At 33.4% G+C, this 21,201-nt stretch overlaps 1 protein-coding gene across 14 annotated transcripts in view; it reads left to right on the top strand.

The window, feature by feature from the left end:
- Positions 1–19,341, top strand: part of LOC145293199 (uncharacterized) — an 806,145-nt gene extending 786,804 nt beyond the window's left edge. For all 14 annotated transcript variants that reach the window (XM_080139709.1, XM_080139706.1, XM_080139701.1 and 11 more), the window contains 4 exons: positions 9,639–9,727; positions 10,299–10,350; positions 17,214–17,351; positions 19,031–19,341. In XM_080139709.1, the coding sequence (XP_079995835.1) occupies positions 9,639–9,727; positions 10,299–10,350; positions 17,214–17,351; positions 19,031–19,132 (381 nt within the window). In that variant the 3' untranslated portion in view covers positions 19,133–19,341. The remainder of the gene's footprint in view (positions 1–9,638; positions 9,728–10,298; positions 10,351–17,213; positions 17,352–19,030) is intronic.
- Positions 19,342–21,201: the final 1,860 nt, after the last annotated feature.

Here is a 21,201-nt window from a genome sequence, read left to right as displayed (position 1 = left end):
ATTTCCATTAATATAATTGTCTTATTGCATATAGTTGTACGCAGCCTTTGAGATTTGAAAAAAAAATTTACTCGCCCCAAAATATTTTTACTCGTCCGACTTTACGAGGGGCGTGCAATAATGCCCCTGACCCACTTCCCATAGCAGCAGAGCAACGAAATTTTGCATAGTTATTAGTCTTTCTCTACATAGGAAGCACTCAGAGTTATGCATTTCTCCCATCGTTTGATGCAGCTCTGGAGACCGTTTTTGTAGAACACCCCAGATTAGTCCTCCAACCACGACGTGACTTCAGAAATCAAGGCTGCATCATCTGGGAAATGCTTTTCTTTCAAAAACAACTTCATGGCTGGGAAGAGGTGAAAGTCAGAGGGTGCAAGGTCAGTAGAGTAGGGAGGATGGGGAGAATTTCATAACCATACGGCCGTGCTTCTGATCTGGCGACATGCGAGTTGTGGACCGGACCATTGTCCTGCAGGAGGAGGGTACCGTTGTTGATCTTGCCCCGCCTCTTGATTTTGATAGCTTCTCTTAATTTCCTCAAAAGTGAAACATAATAGGTTCCAGTAATCAGTCTTTTGAAAAACTTTGACTCATCTTCTTGGCACATCTCCAAATTCTTCCTCAAGCACTCGACGCGTTTTCGCTTCTGGAATGGCGTGAGCAACCTGGGAATCCATCTGGCAGACACCTTGTGCATATGCAAATGGTCATGAATGATAGTTTCCACAGATCCTGTACTAATCTTGACATCTTGGGCTATTTGGCGAATATTAATGCACCGATCTTCCAAAATGGCAGCCTCAACTTGACGAACAGATGCCTCATCAATGGCAGAAGGGGGCAACCAGGTCTGGGAGCTGTTTCCACAGACTTCCGGCCATGTTTGAATTCACGATGCCAGTGTTTTACAAGGTCATATGATGGGGCATTATCACCATGAGTTTCTTTCATCTCATCAAAAGTCTCCTGTGGTGTGCATCCTATCAAATACAAAAACCGGATCACTGCTCGACATTTAATAGGCTCCATTTCACACCTGACTCAGTTCAAACACCTGTAAAACAGAAACCACAATTAGTTCAGAGCTGTAATAACCCGTAGAGATATAAATCATTGCATATGCAAAATTTCAGCTAGATCAGACAACAGGAAGTGGGTCAGGGGCATTACTTATTGCACGCCCCTCGTATGTCTTTGTTTTAGTCAATAATAGTAAATAATTTTACAACAATTCAAGGAATTACCGTGTTTATAATCATTCAATTAAAGAGTTTTTTCTTCTTTATTCTTAATAAAAATAACAAACTACTCTTCCGATACCCAAATTACGGCGTAAAATTTCATACAAATATCTAGCCTAAACCGTGGGTGTTGAAAAAAAAGTGTTACGAAATCTCCGGGTATTCACGATTGTAGACTGAAATCTCCTGGTACGAGATCTCCATGGCCCGAAATCTCTGATATTAAAAAAAAAAAAAAAAAAAAATACCATTTAGCTGAAATGAACTTGATTTCTTAGAAAATCGGCATGGTTTAATATCGTTTTAAAATTTAAACGGTCAATTTTTCTTTGTAATTTATGGAAAAAAAACTTTGATATATATATATATATATATATATATATTAGAACAGAAATTGGTCCCTTTGGTTTCTATTAAAACAAAGATTTCACCTCGGAACAACATTCTAAAATTTAGAATATTATTTTTGAAATTGGGTATCGATGATTTTTTGAAAGTTGCGCAAATATCTGAATTTATATAATTGAAAAAAATATGATTACTTGTTGTATAATTTAATTTTCGGTGCATGCTGGACGGAACGATGCGTTTTTTTCCTTTTTCAAATGTTTGTCTTTACTTTTGTAAGCATGAAATGTATGTAGTTGTAGCGTCAAAGAATTTTTTTTCCAAATGAATTTCAAAATCAGAGAGCTAAATGAAGGCGACATTTTGACTACACTCCGAATGTGTAAATTTGACCTCTTGTTGGCCTTTAGCGTGACCACTCTTTTTTCAATATGATATTCCAACGGTCTTACAGCTAGAGATGAAAGAATTCATAAATGATGAGACGTAGGTCATTCTAAGTCATCGCATATTTGAGGGTCGTAAAATAAATGAGTTTTTCCTGTTTCTTTATTTAAAGAAATTTTATCGACTGGCGGGTGAGTGATTTACGACTTTTAGTCACCCCAAAAAACTTTCAATAGACTGTGACGACCGGTCGTGTAAAGTCTCAAAGGCTGGTTGTACATATATGTGATCTCTAAATAAATGTTCTTTTTTACTGTCTACTTACTTTTGGCTCACTCTATATATATATATACATATATATAATGAGCCAAAAGTAAGTAGACAGTAAAAAAGAACATATATATATAAAAAGAATATATATATATATATATATTAATTTCGAAATAAACAAATTTATGAAATATTGATTTATATCAGTTTCAAGAATTAAGCATAAATAACTGTTGAGCATACGATCGTTTCTGAGATAAAAGGTCATTATTGATACCAAATGGTCTCTTCATCAGCACAGATTGCAGACCAGCAGAATTAGAGGTGGAACAAAACACTAAAACTTCAGTATTATTTAACATGAGATCCACAATAAATCAGATAAAAGTCGAATGGAGATAGAATATCACAATTTGTATCTACGATAAATCATCACATATATAAGAGCTTCATAATAATAAATAAATATCAAAACTATCAAGTTAATAATGGAACCAAGAAAGCTGAGACTGTAAAATTGTAAGTTAACTACGTACCCCACCTCCAAAAATAAACAAAAAAAAATTAGTGTCGGCAAAGACTGATGCCACACCAAATAGTCGTGAAGTTTCAAGGAGGATGAAAAGACTGAAGAGAGAAAGCACTAACCAGACCTCCACTGCAAAGAGGATTGTAACGTTGGGGAGGCCCGTTGCCACCCAAATTCCAGTGAAGACCAATGGTCATTGCTAGGAAGAAGTGGTTGTTGCAATAACACAAAACCAGTAAAAGATTATCGAAAAAGATGAAGAGTACTGGAAATCTGGGGAGATTTGTTGTCACCCAGACTCCAGGGAACACCATTGTTGGAAATTCACATGCTAAAATGCTCACTGTTGCATGCTGGGAATTGTATTAAAAACTTTTTTTCCTTTTATTAAGGCGAAATGACACAAGATGTTGTTTCACGAGATTTAAGAAAAAGCACCAAAATTGAGTTGCACATGACTTTAATTTCAGCTTGAATCGGAATTCAATGAGACGTATCGGTACTATATCAACGAAAATCCTTTAACAGGAAAGATGTCATGTCGAGACCATGTGTCGAATTATTTCGGCCATATTTAGCAGTAAGCTTCAAGGAACTCGAAGCTTCTGCTGTTAAACTCTAAGATGGGATCTGTATTAATATTTCCGTTTGGAAAACATATTTGGCTCTTATTCTAACTACCTGCGATAATTAAATTGTAATTCTTCAAGATTCGAACTTCCTTCCTTTCTTAGTCTAAAAGGACCTTGTATTTCACTCTGTTCAGGAACATTGAACACAATAGATGATATATATACACGTCAATAAATACACATCATATATATAACCCCACCCCATGTTATACAGAACCCCACTATACAATAATATCGACAACTAAATTTAGCATTCTCTGTTTCTGGTCTCTGGGAGCGAACATGAAAAGTTGCCAGAAAAAGTTGTAATAATGCCTACCATATCCAGGTTTAAAATCATATTGGGCAAACATTCAGACAGTGTACGGATGCATTATCTTCTGATTTTTTACATGACTTGGCTGCATTTTGTTATTTTTTGCAAATAAAATTGATTGATTGATTGATTGATTATCAGCGCTGTTCAAAAGTATTATCTAACCATAAATGAAAGAAAAAAGCATTTTGTCTACTGACAGTGTCATCTTGCTTGGGTGTCTGATCAATTAAAAATCAATTAAACCCGATCCAGAATGATTACGTTCTCTTAAAATTCATTTCATTTCTTGAGAGAAGAATGAATTATGATGAGTGCTTGATCTATATTCCCAATTGATATAAAAATTCTTGGATAGAATTAAACCCTGAATAATTATTACATTGCTCCCTCTTAACTGTTTCCGATCAGTCACCTGCCTCCCAAATTTTCTTCCAAGACCAAAAATAATCTGTGTGACATCCATATATCTGTTTGTGATGTTGCCACATAAAAACCGACTGGTCCTGACAATATTCGTGCTATAGTAATCAAAAAGTTGCAACTGCAATTATTGCAAATCTATTCAATCGGTGCCTAAAGGAGGAATACTTCCCAATACCTTGGAAAACCTAATTAGTCTGTTCATTATTAAAAATACTAATTAGTCTTCTGTGTGTCATGAGTAGGGCTGTGACAACAGCATATTCTTTTCATTGTTTTGACTCTTGAGTATATATCTGACACAGTTAGACACAGTTAATCAACCGAGAACCACATCAGTCTATATAAAAACATAAGATATCAGTGAATACACACTCGAGAGTCCAAACAATGAAAAGAATATGCTGTTATCACAGTCCTAGTCATGAGTAAGTTGCTTATCATATTAAGTAGAGAAATATTTATCATCTCAGCAAAAACAATCTACTCTGTGACAAGCAATATGGTTTTCATTAAGATCTACAGCTGATATACTAACTGTAATTTCACATAAAATCTGTGAATCTATAAACCGATAACTCTTGACATATCAAAGGCATTTCATAAGGTTTGACATGAAGGTCTACTTGACAAGATATCCAGCTACAGAATATCTAGAAATGTCTTCTTAATCATTGAATCTTTTTTTCTCCAAATAGTCGCCAATGGGCAAAAGTCCGAAACTCAAAGTATCAACTCTGACATGCATCAAGGATCCATCCTGAGCCCAACTCTCTTCCTTATCTTCATTAATGATCTCCCAAATCACACTGTAAGTTCATTCGTTGACATATATGCAGACGACACTATCATCTATAGCAACACTTGCATAGTAAGCTTGAATTAAACAATAGTACAATTAATAGAAGTAATATTATAGTTTCGGTTTCAGGCAGACAGATACCAAATCTCCATTGCGGACAGATATTGTGGGGTCTATGTTTGTGCTAGATATCTATAAACACAAAAGACAATCTTATACTTTATTTTATAACAAAGCCCAATAACAATATTAAACATGTGTTCAGTAAAATTTTACAATTATAGTCATTATAAATAAATCAAGTGTTTGACTTATGTCGATGTACAATAAAATCTCTGCTTATATATAAAAGGTTGTGTGTGTCAGTTAGTTTCCTATGGACTTTGAAACAGCTGGGTTGACTTTTTGAAATCTCACATAAATGTACTTTGTGTCTGGAAGTGTTATTTGATAGGTTTTGGATTATCGATTTTCGATAATCCAAAAAATCAGATTAAAGAAGGAACAGTCCAGTTTTGACCAAAGTTAACTCAATACAATATGAAACCTAACATCACAAGTGCATTTAAAAAGTTTTATCACGACACAAGCAGAAGGGACTGGCATATAAAAGCAACAGTATGTTCTCTGATAAGACATGAGTATATTTGAAATAAATGTTTCTGCTTAGAGCACAATTGAACATGATACTTTACTTTTGCATTTTAAACTTTAATTCAAGCCATTATATAAAAATAATTTGATAAAATTAACATTAGGTTCTCTACAGTGCAATCAATTTAAAGTACAATGTATTGTGGACTAAGTCAGTGATGCTTTCTCCAAGTGCACCACAGTATATCCTCAACTAGAGCAGGCAATCAATCAATTTGATTTTAAAAAATGGTCGATTTCACTGATTTCGATGATAAAAGTATTGAAAGTGGGAAACATTCGTTGACCCTCATTCAATCTCCAGCGACGTCGGGTCTCCTTGCTAGTTTATTATAAGATTAATGAAGTGTTTTTATATTAAAAATATAATAAAATAAGTTTCCTTCACTTTTGCACTTATAACGATTAAATAATAAATTTGTATACAACACGTTTTGTTTTCGTTTTCCAACATTTAAGAAACACTTTCGTTGTCTAAAGTTAAACTGGCCAGACAATTAGTTACACTCTTCATTTGGATTCTTCTGACTACTGTTCTCATTTTCACAACGTTTCTGTCGATGTAACCTCTGACGTTCTGCAGGTGCATCTTGTCAGACTTGGGAATGTTTCTATCGAACTTGGGAATTTGGGCGGAATCCTTTATTTACTTCATGGGGGGTAGCATGCTCTTGTTCCGTCAGCCATGATTGGATATAGGTCATAAGTAATTCGCAATTGTATTTTTCGGTCGCCCACACTGAAAATTGAACGTTCAACCTTCAGGAAAATATAATTTTTACAATTGATTTTTCCAAGTACCGCTGCGCTATAGGTTCTAGTAGTCCGATGAATCCAAATAATACGAATAACCAATCCTCATCTCAAAAATGCAGAAGCGTAATTTACATTCTTGTAGGAATTTTTTTTATAGAGGTATTGTCTTTCAGCAATAAAAAAGGAAAGGAATTCCTACTAATTTTATACAGATATATAATAATATATAATAGTTTTATACAGATATATAATAATATATAATAGTTTTATACAGATATATAATAATATATAATAGTTTTATACACATATATAATAATATATAATAGTTTTATACACATATATAATACTATATAATAGTTTTATACACATATATAATAATATATAATAGTTTTATACACATATATAATAATATATAATAGTTTTATACACATATATAATAACATATAATAGTTTTATATAGATATATAATAATATATAATAGTTTTATGCACATATATAATAATATATAATAGTTTTATACACATATATAATAATATATAATAGTTTTATACAGATATATAATAATATATAATAGTTTTATACACATATATAATAATATATAATAGTTTTATACAGATATATAATAATATAATAATATATAATAGTTTTATACAAAGTGTTCGAGATGTTTGTAACCTCTTCTTACATCCCTTTACACCATGGCATTTCAATTCCCGAAAAATCCTCAGTCGATCTTGTAATAAAATAACATACTTTGCTACATTTTTTTTTTTTAATTATATAGTTCAACTCGAACGATTGGTAATCTAAAATTTTAATAATGAAACAACAATAAAATTTACTTTATGTCATCGTTTTAATACTTATTTGATGTCATACAAAGACATCAATAACTGCATCAAGGAGACTGGAACAGATAGCCGTTTCTAGTGGATTTGAAAGCTGGAGACAGGATTTACATCAGATTAAAAAATTTGAAAATCTTAACTGCAGCTCAGTACTCCTTGAATATCTTGAAGGCAGTGTGATATGAATTGGGTAAATGTTATGAAAATGTGGAAGCAGTGGCTACCAGGAAGGATCACAGCAGGTGTTCTGTGTTTGCACAAGGAAATTTGTCAAGAAACTTAAAAAATAAAAGGGGGGAATAAAAGAAAGGGTGTAGTAAGAACCAAGCATGACAATGCAGAATTTGCCAAAAGATATGAGTATCACAGTGGTGACTATGTAAAAAAACATGCGACTGCAGCCGAGATTGAACTCACTAGACAAGTTTGTAGTGTAATTCAAATCTTGTCCGTAGCTGAAGACTTAAGGGTATTTTTTATCGTGACACCATCACTAGATGGACTGCCTACCATGGCTTAAAAGAAGCCCATCTACCCTCGAGCAAAGGATAGATTGCACCAGTTTATCAAGCTGGTATTTTACGTCATGGTACATACAGCGCCTCACCTTCCCAAATGGTCACCCATCTAATACTGAGCAGGCTCGACGTTGCTTAATTTTGGTGTCACTGTGATTGTCCCAGTGACTATGAAGAAAGTGCTGAACAAGGATCTTTGTTACTCCTCATACAAGAACTACAAGAGTCACTCACCCACAAGAACTGCCTTATGAAAACAAACGCTTCAACAAGGTCAAACACTCAAGAGGACAAGAGGATGTTCAGATCGTTTCAGAACTAGTTGCACAACACATAGAACAACAATAGGTGGCTAGCCTGCAATCCACACAAAGTCCTGTGTATCATGAACACCATATTCCCTCAAAATGTGAGGGTCTTTAAGTTGATAATGGTGTGATAAGTGTGTGGAGAGGCATAGTAATAAGCACTGATAAGACGGTTAGCTTGTGCCTGCTGTAGACCAGCAGTGGCACTCGAACCTGAAACCCTTCTGATACAAAAAAAAAAATACAAGTATGCAAATTTAGACACTGTTAGGAGCCAGAATAAAAAGATGGATTTCTTGTGTTCAACACGAGTCTTTTATTTTTGGACACTGCTTCATTCATGTGTGAGTTCATTGTCAGTTGAGAGAGAAAAAAAAAGAAAAGGACCGCGGCTCCTGCTGCTTAGGTGAATAAGCAAACGTTTCATCATGGGATAAAGAGAGACAAAATAATCCAACTCAAGCGTGTGTTTTTTTCTTCTTTTTTTTTTTGTTTTGTTTTCAACTCAAAAGAATTTACGTGACTGAAATAAGAATTAATTAAAAAAATTAAAATAAAAATATTGTTCAGTCACAAAAAAACTATAGACAATTTTTTTTCAGGTGGTTAAGTGGATAATGACACACACCGTGTGCCAAATTCAAATTGAGATAATTCCATAATACCACTTTCACTTGAGGATGTTGACAAACTTCATGTGATACCTCCTGCAAAAATGCCAACAACAGAATCAATTTGGTCAACAAAGTTGTATGATGCTGTTTCAAACGAATTTACATTTTACTCATGGAAGGCATAACATGCTGCCCCACTTCTTCAAAAAAGGAATCGAACACAATTTAGATGGCTATACTGAGTTGCTGTCCACTGCTGTCAAGCGTTAGGTGGAAAGGACACCTGCGAGTTAGACCTCCACATCACGAAGACTGAGTTCCTTCAAACTGTGATGATTTTGGATGTGTCTACTGAAGCCTACGGCATATCATCCCACACCTTCAAAAGGGGACGCAGGCTCAATTCAGATAGTTGTCAAGCACTGAATAGAGAGGGTAGCTCTTCATATTGCAGCTCCATGCCATATCTCCGGAAAACTTAAAAAGTGGCTGTCTGGAACTTTCACAACTTCACTCCCTACATCTAGTTTCCCAACTTGGTTCACTGCAAGTCCATACTACACTATTTTTTTACCCCCACCCCAAAGGAGGAGGGGATGCCTGGAAGGATGCAGTTGAGAAAGACACCAACCATACCACTTGCAACATTAAGGACAAGCTAATGACGTTCAGGCCTCTTTTGAAAGAAGATACTTTGAAGGCTCCATGCTTTAAGGTAAGCTCCTGTGTCAATGCCTTGGTGGAGGCTTAGGATGGCTCTGCGAATGAGCTATATTTGGCAAAAGATTCTCTATGAAATGCACCTTAAATTTTCAGAATACATGAATTATTGGCCAAAATGTGATTTTTTTTTTCTTTCCTTTCTAGTCAAGGTGTCAAATTTGTCTTAAACACTCTATACAAACTGAAAAATAAAAAAAAAGAGTTGTTGATGCTGTAATCCTAATGTATAGAATTTTAATAATGAAAGTATTTGGGTTTTTTTTCAGTACAAATCCAGTGGAAGAAAGAAATCAGATGATGCGTATGTGGTGCTGTATAACTTCAAAGGAAAAGAAAAAGAAGATCTTGACCTAAGGTAAAAGAAAAACATTTAAACATTTGCTTGGATTAAACGAAGTCATCCACCAAAACATGTTTTTAATGCATCCATGCATTTTAATATGTACTAGTGTAGGCATGGTGTAACCAAATAACATCTTGTGACTTCTAAGGAAGTTTATTTATTTTTTTACTAATAGGTTACCATTCATCAAAGCCAAAAGTCACTTGAGAATAAATGCTAATATAATGCATGGATCGTCAATTGGGTGATGAACAATATTATAAAAGGATTGGAATGGTGAATAGAATGAACAAATTTCGGTTATTTCTTAACAATTTTATAAATATATGTGCAACATTGAAATTTCCATGAATCATAGATGCATCTTTGCAAAAATAAAATTTTAATAGAAATGGTACTCTACAGTGCCATACTGTATAAATAAAGATGTAATGTATTTCTGTTTTTTATTTTTTGTTAGCTTCAGGAACATGAGATAATGTTATATTCAAGCTGCATTATATACAAGGATATATGAAATGTTGAAAATATATTTTCTTTTTGGTTATTTTCATTCATTCTTTTTTTTTCTTTTTTTTTACAGAGCAGGTTGGCGCCTCTCAGTTCTTGATAATTCTAAAAAGGATTGGTGGAAGGTCAGTATATGTTTTACCTTTTAGAAATAATACCAACCAAAATTGATGCGAGGTGCAATTGGTATAATGTTTACTGACATCAACAATGAAATCAGAAACCAGAGTTCAGTTATAATTAATGTTACATACTTATGTACAAACTAGCAAGTCCTTCAGCGTTTTCCGGTCGTAAAATATGCTTAAATATGATATTTTGATTTACGCAGATTTCGTATTTATTATTATAGAGCCAATTCTCTATTATATTGTATTCAATATACAGGGTGTCCGTAAAGTTACTATACAGTCTTACAAGTTACTATACAGACACCCTGTAATATATTAACAGTACAGTCAGATATTGTATTAAAATATTTATTTGTAACAAAAAGAAATAAAAAGAAATAACACCTTTATGCTTGATTAAATAAACCTGTAAAAAAAATAAATATTAACTATTAATACAAATATAATACAATAAAACGATAAGACTGTATAGTAACTTTACGGACACCCTGTATATTAGATTGACAAAAAAAAGATTTTGCGGAATTTTTAATTTTGATTTCAAATGATGCATTTTCAAATAAGTTTTCCTTATAATACCTTTACTTTACATATCATTTTAAAGAGCGTTTTTTGCTCAATCTAATTGTTTAAATTACAATCGTTTTAAAACAATTATGTCTTTTTTGTTCAGAATGTTGAATACAAGATGAAAAAATTCAAATTCGCTCAATTTTCTTATTTCAATTCAAGCTAGGCTGAAAAGCTGCTGAAACAGCTCACAATATCAATGAAGCATTTGGCCCAGGAACCAGTACTGAACGCACAGTACAATGGTGGTTTAAGAAATTTCGTCACGGTGACAAGAGTCGTGAAGATAATGAGCATAGTGGTCAGCCATTGGATGTTGACAACGGTCAATTAAGAGCCTTAGTCAAAGCCAATCCATGCACGACTGTTCAAGAACTTGCTTTTGAATTAGATGTAACGTATACAACGATTTCCAACCACTTGGGAGAGGTGAGAAAGACAAAAATCTTGATAAGTAAGTGCCTTGCGAATTGAACAGCAACTGAAAGAAATGCCTTTATGAAATGTCATCTTCCCTTCAACAAGAACGCAACAAGAACGACCTATTTCTCAACCGAGTTGTGACTTGTGATGAAAACTGGATTCTTTACGACAACTGGCGATGCTCAGATGAATGGTTAGATGCCAACGAAGCTCCACAACATTTTCTGAAGCCAGAGTTGCACAAAAAGAAGGTCATGCTGATTGTTTGGTGGTCTGTGACCAGTCTCATCCATTACAGTTTTTTGAATGCAGGTGAAACCATTACGGCGAAGTACTATTGTTGCGAGGCTACTGGCGTCAATCTTGGTCCCGTGAACTCAAAACATAAAAATGAAAATAAGTATGTAAAATGGAGTTGAACAATCAAGCAAAGATGACTGAGGCGGATGAATAAAGTTAATGCAAAATTTATTTTCTTAAAATCGTAATTAAGTGAACGGAGAAGACAAGAAATTTTTTTCTTAATTGAGTCTCTTCCTGCAACTGAGGTAATGAAATGAAGTAGAAACGTAAAAGTTCTCGGTTGAAAATAACCAGTCCTTTTTTAGGAATAATTAACCAACATTAATAATAATAATAATTAACCAACATTAATAATAATAATAATTAACCAACATAAAAGTCCATCGCAGAGAGATAGAAAAGGGTCAAAAGTTCATTTCCGTAAAAAATTAATTATCGGTCGCACGCGCGTTTAACGTCCCGTGGGACGGAATCGATGATGATGTTTACAGCATGCTGGCTCAGATCGACTAATTGGTTTTGGTGCAAAATACAATATTTACAGATTTCAAGCCGGCTCCATGAACCCTGTCTGAAAAGATATTTTTGAAATTTGTTTTCTATGTAATCCGATTGGATTAAAAAAGCAACATCTTTATGGCATAAGCTACTTTCCAAGACATCTGCGTGAAAAGACAGAGTTTTCTTTATATGCCCACAGAATTTGTGTGGGTGTAGAAAGGCGATGTGCGCGCAGTTGAAATGATCTTTAAATAGTTGCGTGCACAACTGGGTTTTACATGTGGGGCTTGCACGCCATTATTCTATTTGAGTAGTCTCAAGGTTACGATACTATCAACAATGGATGAAATGTATCAGAAGCTTCCGCAACAACACGCAACATTAGTCAATAAAAAAGCCTAATTCTCCTCCATGACAATGTCTCATCACATATTGTTAAACCAACCCTACAGAAGTTGAACGAATTGGGCTACGAAACTCTACCTCTCCAGATCTCTGACCTATATTAACTACCACTTTTTCAAGTATCTTAACAACTTTCTGTATGAGAAATGCTTCAGAAACCTAAGCGATATCAAAAACACTTTCAGCGATTTCACGACCAGAACACAAGATTTTTACGTTACTGTCATAAACACACTTGATTTGCGTTAGCAAAAGTGTACTGTTTCTAATGGTGCTTATTTCGATCAATAAATTTTTCTTTGAGCCGAGATAGGTTCATTTGAATTTAAAAGTTAACATTTTTTCTACATGGAGGAATTCAATAATGCATCCCCGTTGGCCGTTTGGTCACCACCAATCCCTATTGATCATATCTCAGTCTGATACCAGACTAATGAGCGGTCCAGCCCAATGACAATATTACACATGTGCTGAGGGAGCATCTATCCTGATGAATTCACATCAGAGATCAAAATGTACACATCCTTATATCGTGTATCTATTCATAATCAATCAGCGATTTTATTTGGGGGGGGGGATAAATGAGGAAGAATGGATGTTTTCTGAGTCGGAATCTCTCACACTTATTGCTGGTTGGTTTTTTAACGTTGCAGTAGTATTTTTTTTTTTTACCTCCTTTATTTAACGTTGCAGTAGTATTTTTTTTCATTTTATCTCCTTTATTTAACGTTGCAGTTATATTTTTTTCATTTTATCTCCTTTATAATTCTTTAACTAAAGTTTTCTCCGGGATTATTTTCATAACAAGAACGAGGTCTTAGTGCCTCTATTTATCAAGACTTTACAAGATGGAGTGAATTTGACTTTAATCTTAAAGCATCTCCTATATCACATGGGGAACCTATTTTTCATACAAAGTTCTAATATAAAGGGATTACAGATGGAGAGGTATAGAAAACAATGAGACTAAAATTATAACTAATAGTAAGCCATAAGTGTGTGCAGGTTTTCATTACAAAAGTGGATGAATAAAATATAGGTTAAGATTTGGAATGTGTCATTATTTTCATGGCAAGTTTCGTCTGAGCTTAAATCCTGCCAAACTTTCACAACAAGCAATCCTCTAGCTACAACCACTATCAACAATTTCCCTCACTCTCTAAATTTAAACATAAATTCCATGAACAAAGCTTCTTTCATAGAACTGCTCACTTGTGTAACTCTGTTCTGCTAGCCTGCTTTCCAGCTAACTACAACTTGGTAGTCTTCAAATCCAATGCAAACAAATTCTTGTTGAGGCGCTCTTTTAAATAAAAAAAAAAATTCTACTCAATTTCCACTACTAACGATCACTGTGCTGTTGTCTCAGTGACCACCTTACACTCATTAACCCTTACCCTCGAGTGGCCTTTGGGTCTTCATAAGTGGTGACTCCCCTGTAAAAAAAAAAAAAATGCTTAGTGTTTTTTAAAATTCAAGTGTAATTATTTTGACAGGTTTTGGGTTACGAAACTAGGGAGTCAATTTGGTAAAATGAACATTTGTACACTATTGTTTAAAGAATATGTAAACAGAAAAAAAAAAAGTTTTTAAATTTGAAAATTTTAGAAAACCCAAGTTATAATAATATTTCTTTATTAAATGACTAGCGGATGGCACCCAGCCTTGCCCAGTCATAAAATATGCTTAAAGATATTTTAATTCATGCAGAGTTCATATTTATTATTACAGAGGTAATTCTTTATTGAATATTATCTTGTACCTAATATATAGTATTGATTTCAAATTATTTTTAACAATGACTTAGGTACCATCAGCTAAGATCGAAACCAAAACTAAAGTGCTTCAGCCACGTTCCCTACTATTTGAGCTATCGACAGATAGATGAGAAAGATTTAAAATTAAACTACTTCAAGCTAACTTTGAATTTGTGCATGCACACAAGTAATAGAAATATGTCAGCAAGTTGAAATGAACATTTTGCATTTTAACTTACCGACATGCATTATTCATCCATCCAAACAAAGATTTTACTCGTAATAAACCATCCTTAATGTATGATTATTATTTCTTGTTAATTTCAGTGTTATGTGACTAATAGTTTAAGAGTTTATCAGTTCACACACATACATACATACATACATACATACATACATACATACATACATACATACATACATACATTTACTATTTTATTTATATAATAAAAATCTTTTTTCTTTTTTTCTTTTTTTTTTCAAAAAAAGGAAAATTTAAATTTAATTAAAAAAACATGCAACAATACTCGGTTTTCTAAAATGTTCAAATTTAACCTTACGAAATAATGCTTTCAAAATATGTAACTAACTCTTTCTAAAAACAGTTTTTGATAAATGTTATTAAAAACCGAAGAGAGTAAAGATAACACCCTGTGGTTTTTTACTCCAGTGAGTCTCTGCCATAATAACGTATATGAAGAAATGTACAAGTTAATATGGATATGCATCGACAATAAAAAGTAAACAACATAAATCCCATTTTTGTGTTTTGAGTCTTCATTTGTGATCAAACCTCCACCTAACCTATTTTTACATTTCTAAAGAATGAGGGACGTTTCAAACGTAATGCCTCCTATTTTTTGTTCTGCCCGAATAGATCAGAGGAAGATTAAATTTGTGCAGTATAACATGTGTGTGCAAAAGAGGTGACTTTGGTGGTATTGTTACATTGTTTCTATATGAATATGTTCCATAACAACATGTTGAATAGTGGGGTTTATATTTTATCTGTATATTCATGTACGTGTAAATGCGTGTATGTATATACGTCGTATTATTTAGGTGATCATCTAGTGTGTATATTGTAACATTTATGCGACAGTTCTAACAGGAAATGATTGACGTGGACGCATCCAAACAGTTGTAGACCAACAGTTCTTTTTAACAAATGTAAATAACACAACACCTACCTGGATTATATACGAACATTTATTTTCATGATTCCGGCCGGCATCTTCAGAGATTACAATGTCTTCACATCTTGACTGCCTGAGGAAACGTCGCTCCCTGTGTCATGGAGAGACCAACTGACGTTCAGCTAACGACTGCCTAGAATCTCCCCAAATCTACATCTCATTACGTGTCTAAGACCCCAACCGCTGATGTAATCTCAATCTAGTTATTTGTTTATGCAAACCAAAAATCATGTTTACGTCCATTTTCTATTCCCACATTCCTTTGTAGCGATATTATCATTATTTCCTGTCAATCACTTTTTCCTAATCTAATTGTTTATTTTTCTAGTCATAATAATCGATCCAGCGACCCGCTATCGCTCAAATCAATTAATAATAATGTTTTGATCCTTGGCCCTACCTGCCACAATTAACAGATACTACGCTATAATCACAGACAAAGGGTCACAACATTACAGTATGACTGTTAAAAGAATGGGTATGAGTTCTTGGGTTAGTAGACGTAAAACGGGTAGTAGGTTCAGTTCAAAGGGGAAAATCAAGGAAAACATAGGAAGCGATTAAAAGGGATGTAGCAGACAGGATTGCAATGAACACCAGCAGGAGTGAATTCTCACGGCTCAAGATTTTGAATATACTTTCTTCCTAGTTTGTCCAATCAGAAGCCAGCTCTCAGTCACGTGACTGAGTTTATAAAAGATTAAACTGGCAACACACACACCCCCTCTCTCTCTCTCTCTCTCTCTCTCTCTCTCTCTCTCTCTCTCTCTCTTCCCAAATCTTGGACTGATAACATAACAACTCCACATGGAATGGGTCAATCCACCCCCAACTTCTCTCTTGGGATTCAGCAGAACTCACCCCGCCTTCGGACTTGGGGGTTCAACTAAGATGTGAATATAAACAAGCCAACATGGCTATCTCCACACACGAACTTCAATGCAGTACACACGCAATCTCTCTTTCTCATCCTACAGTACTAGCTTTAATCTTTCGTGACGCACGTTTCTACTACTAACTTTATGGAGACAAATAATCCATCATGGCTATGGACCATAAGTTCAACACACACACACATGAACTCTTCTCTCTTTTAACAGGCCTGTCTAATTTTTAATCTATATTTCCACACAGAAACACTTTCCACGACTAACCCTTTCTCTATACAATCTACTAACGAAGATAATCAATTAAGCTGTTTTTCAATGTTAGAATGAGATTTCTTGTCTACTTATTCTACAAGGGTCTGTGAAAAAGAGAGATAAAGATCTGACCAAAGATAGGTTAGCTTGTAAGTTTATTTTTAAACGTCGTCCAACACATGCCAGCATCTAAAACAGGTGTTAAACCGATTATTAGACTCAGATTTAGGGACTCTTGCGTCTTGTGACGCATGGAGCAGTCAAAGTCTACCACCATTTTTGATCTGAAGTAAGATCCACAGCGTCCCTCCAGTTTCTTCCCGTCGTAATCAAATCTCTCTCAATTGTTTTGCTTCCAGTCAACCGAATCTGATTATAATCTTTCTGTTACAGACATTTCCTTGTTTTACAAGTTTTTCTTTCTTGAATTATGTTTGTTAATTATAGATTTAAATAAAACCATGCACACTATATACAACTAAGTGTTGAAAATGTTTGATTTGTGCGTTGATTTAAAAAAATTTTATTATAAGCCATATTTGATTTTCCATTTTTCGCAGGGTAAATGCAACGGAAAATCTGGACATTTTCCTGCTGCTTATGTAGAACGCCTTCAACCAGGACAGCGTATCTTTCAAGTGACAAGCCCAATCCACATCAATGAAGGGGATGTAGATGTGCGCTTTCATAAAGATCAAGTAAGAAAAATAGAAGAAACAACTATATCAACTTTATTTTCGTGTTTAGAACTATCAATATTAAAAAGTAATTTGAAACGCTTTTATAACATCAATACCTGGCAAGTTCGTAATAATTAAAAGATTAAAGTTTCAATTTATGGGTACAACAATATTTCAAACTAAAAAACATCGATTTTTATTGGACTTTTGCAATGAGAAATTATTACCTCCACTAAGGACGAGGTTATGTTTTCAGTCAAGTGTGCTTATGTATAGCCTAGCGTTCACATTGCTTGACCAACTAGATCACAATGTCGGTCATAGACTAACTAAACTAACTAAGCCACAGAAAAACCCCTATGTTTTAACAATGTTACTCATCTTATCGAATGTTGTTGTCAGTCTGCCGAAGGTCATCCTTGCTAATAATTTTTTTATTTTATTTTTTAATTTTACTTTTTATTTTATCTTATTTATTTAGTGTATTAACCTTTCATTTGATCATTTTAAGTCATTGTGAACTTCTTGACGAGTGGAGTAACATCATCAAAATGTTGATTAATTCATGTAGGTTTTTTTTTCTTATGTTTTTATATATTTCCCGTGTGTGTGTATGTGTGTGTGTGTGTGTGTGTGAGAGAAAGAGAGGGGGGGGGCATGAAAATACCCAGGTTCGTGTTTGAGGGCACGATTATACTACTAGTCCTGATGCACCCTCAGCATTTTTATTAAGGCATACATCTAGGAGAAGGAAAACAGATATAAAACCTGAGGTCTGTTGTTCATGCAAAAGTTTGCTACAGATACTTGAAGATTACCAGTTTGATGTCAAGAAATACTAGAAATGAAAGTTATTATGTTATCTTATTGAGTTTGTAATCTGATAGTTAATGAGTAAATTGCTTATATTAGGTAAGAATATGTATGGTTTGAAGTATTCGAACTATTATTCACATCTTGGTTGTTATTTTTTAACGCTTTGACAAGTGATGGGATGATTTCAGTATTTTTGCCAAGATTCCAATATAATGACGATTTTAAATCTTTAAATATTTAAAGTTTTTATTTATTCTTTTGATTACTGTAAAAACTCATTTTTTTTTTTTGATTACCTTAAAATCTCATTTTTTTAATTTATTTATTTTTTTTTTTTTGATTACCATAAAAATTCATACATTTATTTTTGCAAAAGTAAAAATACAATTGTGAAGTAATCTATAGATTTTTTCAGTTTTACTGAATTTAAAATCAATAAATATTTATCCTTTTATTATTGGTATCAGCAATAGTAAATTAAGTTTAAAACAAAACAAACTATTAATAAATTGAATTTAATTAATAGAATTGTTTTTGACATCGGAAAGTAGGCACACATTTTTCTGATTCCGATATCCCAAACAGTTCTGATTTTCTGATTCCCAATTCCAATTCTGATTAATCATCCCAATACTTGTTTTGACTGATGTAACCTCCATTTTAAAGTGTATCTTTTCAAACTTGGGAATCTTTATACCGAATTCAGGAACCTGTATAGAATTTCAAACCAAAGAGTTGCATTTCTCAGAAGATCAATCAAAACCATATTTAGTTACAGCTTGGCTATCTCATTTCCTGTTATTATTAACTAAATTATATACTAGTGGATCTATCTAACATTCCTACTAAATAATTTGGTTTTTCATCTTTTCTGTTCACAGATAGTTCTCCAGGTTGGAGAGGAGTCGAATGGGAGTATCATGGTTAAGTCGATGAACAACAGACAGGCAGTCTGCCCCCTGAAGTACCTGACAGAAGTTTAACAAACAAAAAAAAGAAAGATCTCCCATTTTGGAACCACAAAGACTTAGAGATTGCTGAATCAGCAAGAAATCTATTTGTTAACGAGTAGTTACCTCCCCTTTATACTACAAACTCCCTAAAGTCATCCTTCAACTTTTTTTTTTTTAATATGTTGTACCTCTTCCTTTTTTTTCTTTGTTTCAGATTAAAAAATAAGTACCGAGAAAAATCTCCAGAATCTTTTGATATTGCTAAAACCTATTTCTTCCAAGCTGATTTTGTGTATTAACAATAACACCAAAATAGAAAGGAAAAAAGAAAATCTAAGATTGCATTCTATTTTGAATATATTCATCATTGATATTTTCACGAATATTAAAAATGAAAGAAATAATAATTAAATGTGATATCAGCCTCAAGTAACTTGTAATAATAATATAAGAGAAGTTTGTTTGTCCTTTACATGAATTAATGATAGCAGTGAGAAGATCCCCATTAGGACCAATAACGATAACATTTTCTGAAGACGGTAATGTCGCCAATCTAATAGGTCCCGCACTATCAGCCAAACTCCAACCTCTGTCCCATCGCCATAATGTTGCATCCCTGTGTCTGTTTTACAAGTATTTTAATGGAATGTGCTCTGACGAACTCATTGTACATGTAACCCTTCGACAAACCCATCGTGCAGAAAAATCCCTTCTCTTCACTGTTCAGGTCCCTAGATGCCGGAAACTCTTCCAATCTAATAGTTTATTCTATCGAACTGCTAGACTTTTGTATTCCCCTCCCTGTTTCCTGCTTCTCTGACTGTACTAACATGCAGAAATTTAAATGTAATGTGAACAGACGTGTCGTCATCTCCTCACATAGTCCCTAGTAGACATGGTCCCAAATAGTATCTGCTTACGTCCAAATGGCAATATGCCTTATTTGGAGTGAACAGGAGTTTTAAAAGATTTATCATTAAATTTGAGCCTTAATGTTATTTGTAAACACTTATCAGAAACTGTAAGAACTAACAAAAAATACTTAAACTTTTAGGAATTTTTTTTATTAGTTTAGTGTAATATAAATAGTTAATAGGGTCTGCATTATTCTAACCAAGTGTTTGAATATATTTCACACTCAGGCAATGCTAGTTATTTTTACTACACCTAGAAACACATACACATGTTTATACTAGAAAAAAAAAAGTGACCTGCTGGGTCACCTATTGAGTTCGAAATAGATCGTTTACATCAAAAAAAAGTTTGCAAAGCAGGTTATTTTTTTTTAAATAAAAAAGACAAAATCGCAAATTAGTTTGTTTCTGCTTGCTGTACTCCCTCTTTCTTTTCATCCTTAGGTTTCCCACCCTTCCCCTCGGATTGAATACTATTAATAATTGTGTTGATATTTCATTCTATTTATAATGGACTATTCCTATCTTAAGTCTTATATTTTTTTTTTATAGTGACCGGTAACAAAACCAGCATAATGACAGTCACTGTATAAAATAGGAACTGAGGGAGGGATCAAGCCATGCGCCATGAAAAAAAGATGAGAGTAATAGAAATTTAATAAAAGATGGATCAATTTGTGAGTTAATTACAAATTACAATTAGAACGATTAAGATGGAAATATTTTCAAGCATAGCTCAATACTAAAAGTGAGAAATATTTTCAAGCATAGCTCAATACTAAAAATGAGAAATATTTTCAAGCATAGCTCAATACTAAAAATGAGAAATATTTTCAAGCATAGCTCAATACTAAAAATGAGAAATATTTTCAAGCATAGCTCAATACTAAAAATGAGAAATATTTTCAAGCATAGCTCAATACTAAAAATGAGAAATATTTTCAAGCATAGCTCAATACTAAAAATGAGAAATATTTTTACATTTTAGTGTAATTAAAATATATAGAAAAAAAGCCTGAGGGAGACAAAGAGACACTAATTTTAGCATAATAATAATAATAATGATATATATAGTATTTAAAATTTTTAAATTGAAATGTAAATATTAATATTCATAGATTAATCCTATCCTAATAAAAATACTCAATATTCGAGATTTACAACATTTATTGTACATAAATAAGA

Source organism: Euprymna scolopes, chromosome 14 (assembly GCF_053919585.1).
Source record: "Euprymna scolopes isolate OS-2025 chromosome 14, ASM5391958v1, whole genome shotgun sequence".
Classification (NCBI taxonomy): Eukaryota; Metazoa; Mollusca; class Cephalopoda; order Sepiida; family Sepiolidae; genus Euprymna; species Euprymna scolopes.
The sequence above is the reverse complement of the archived record's forward strand: the minus strand, read 5'-3'. Positions and strand labels throughout refer to the sequence as shown.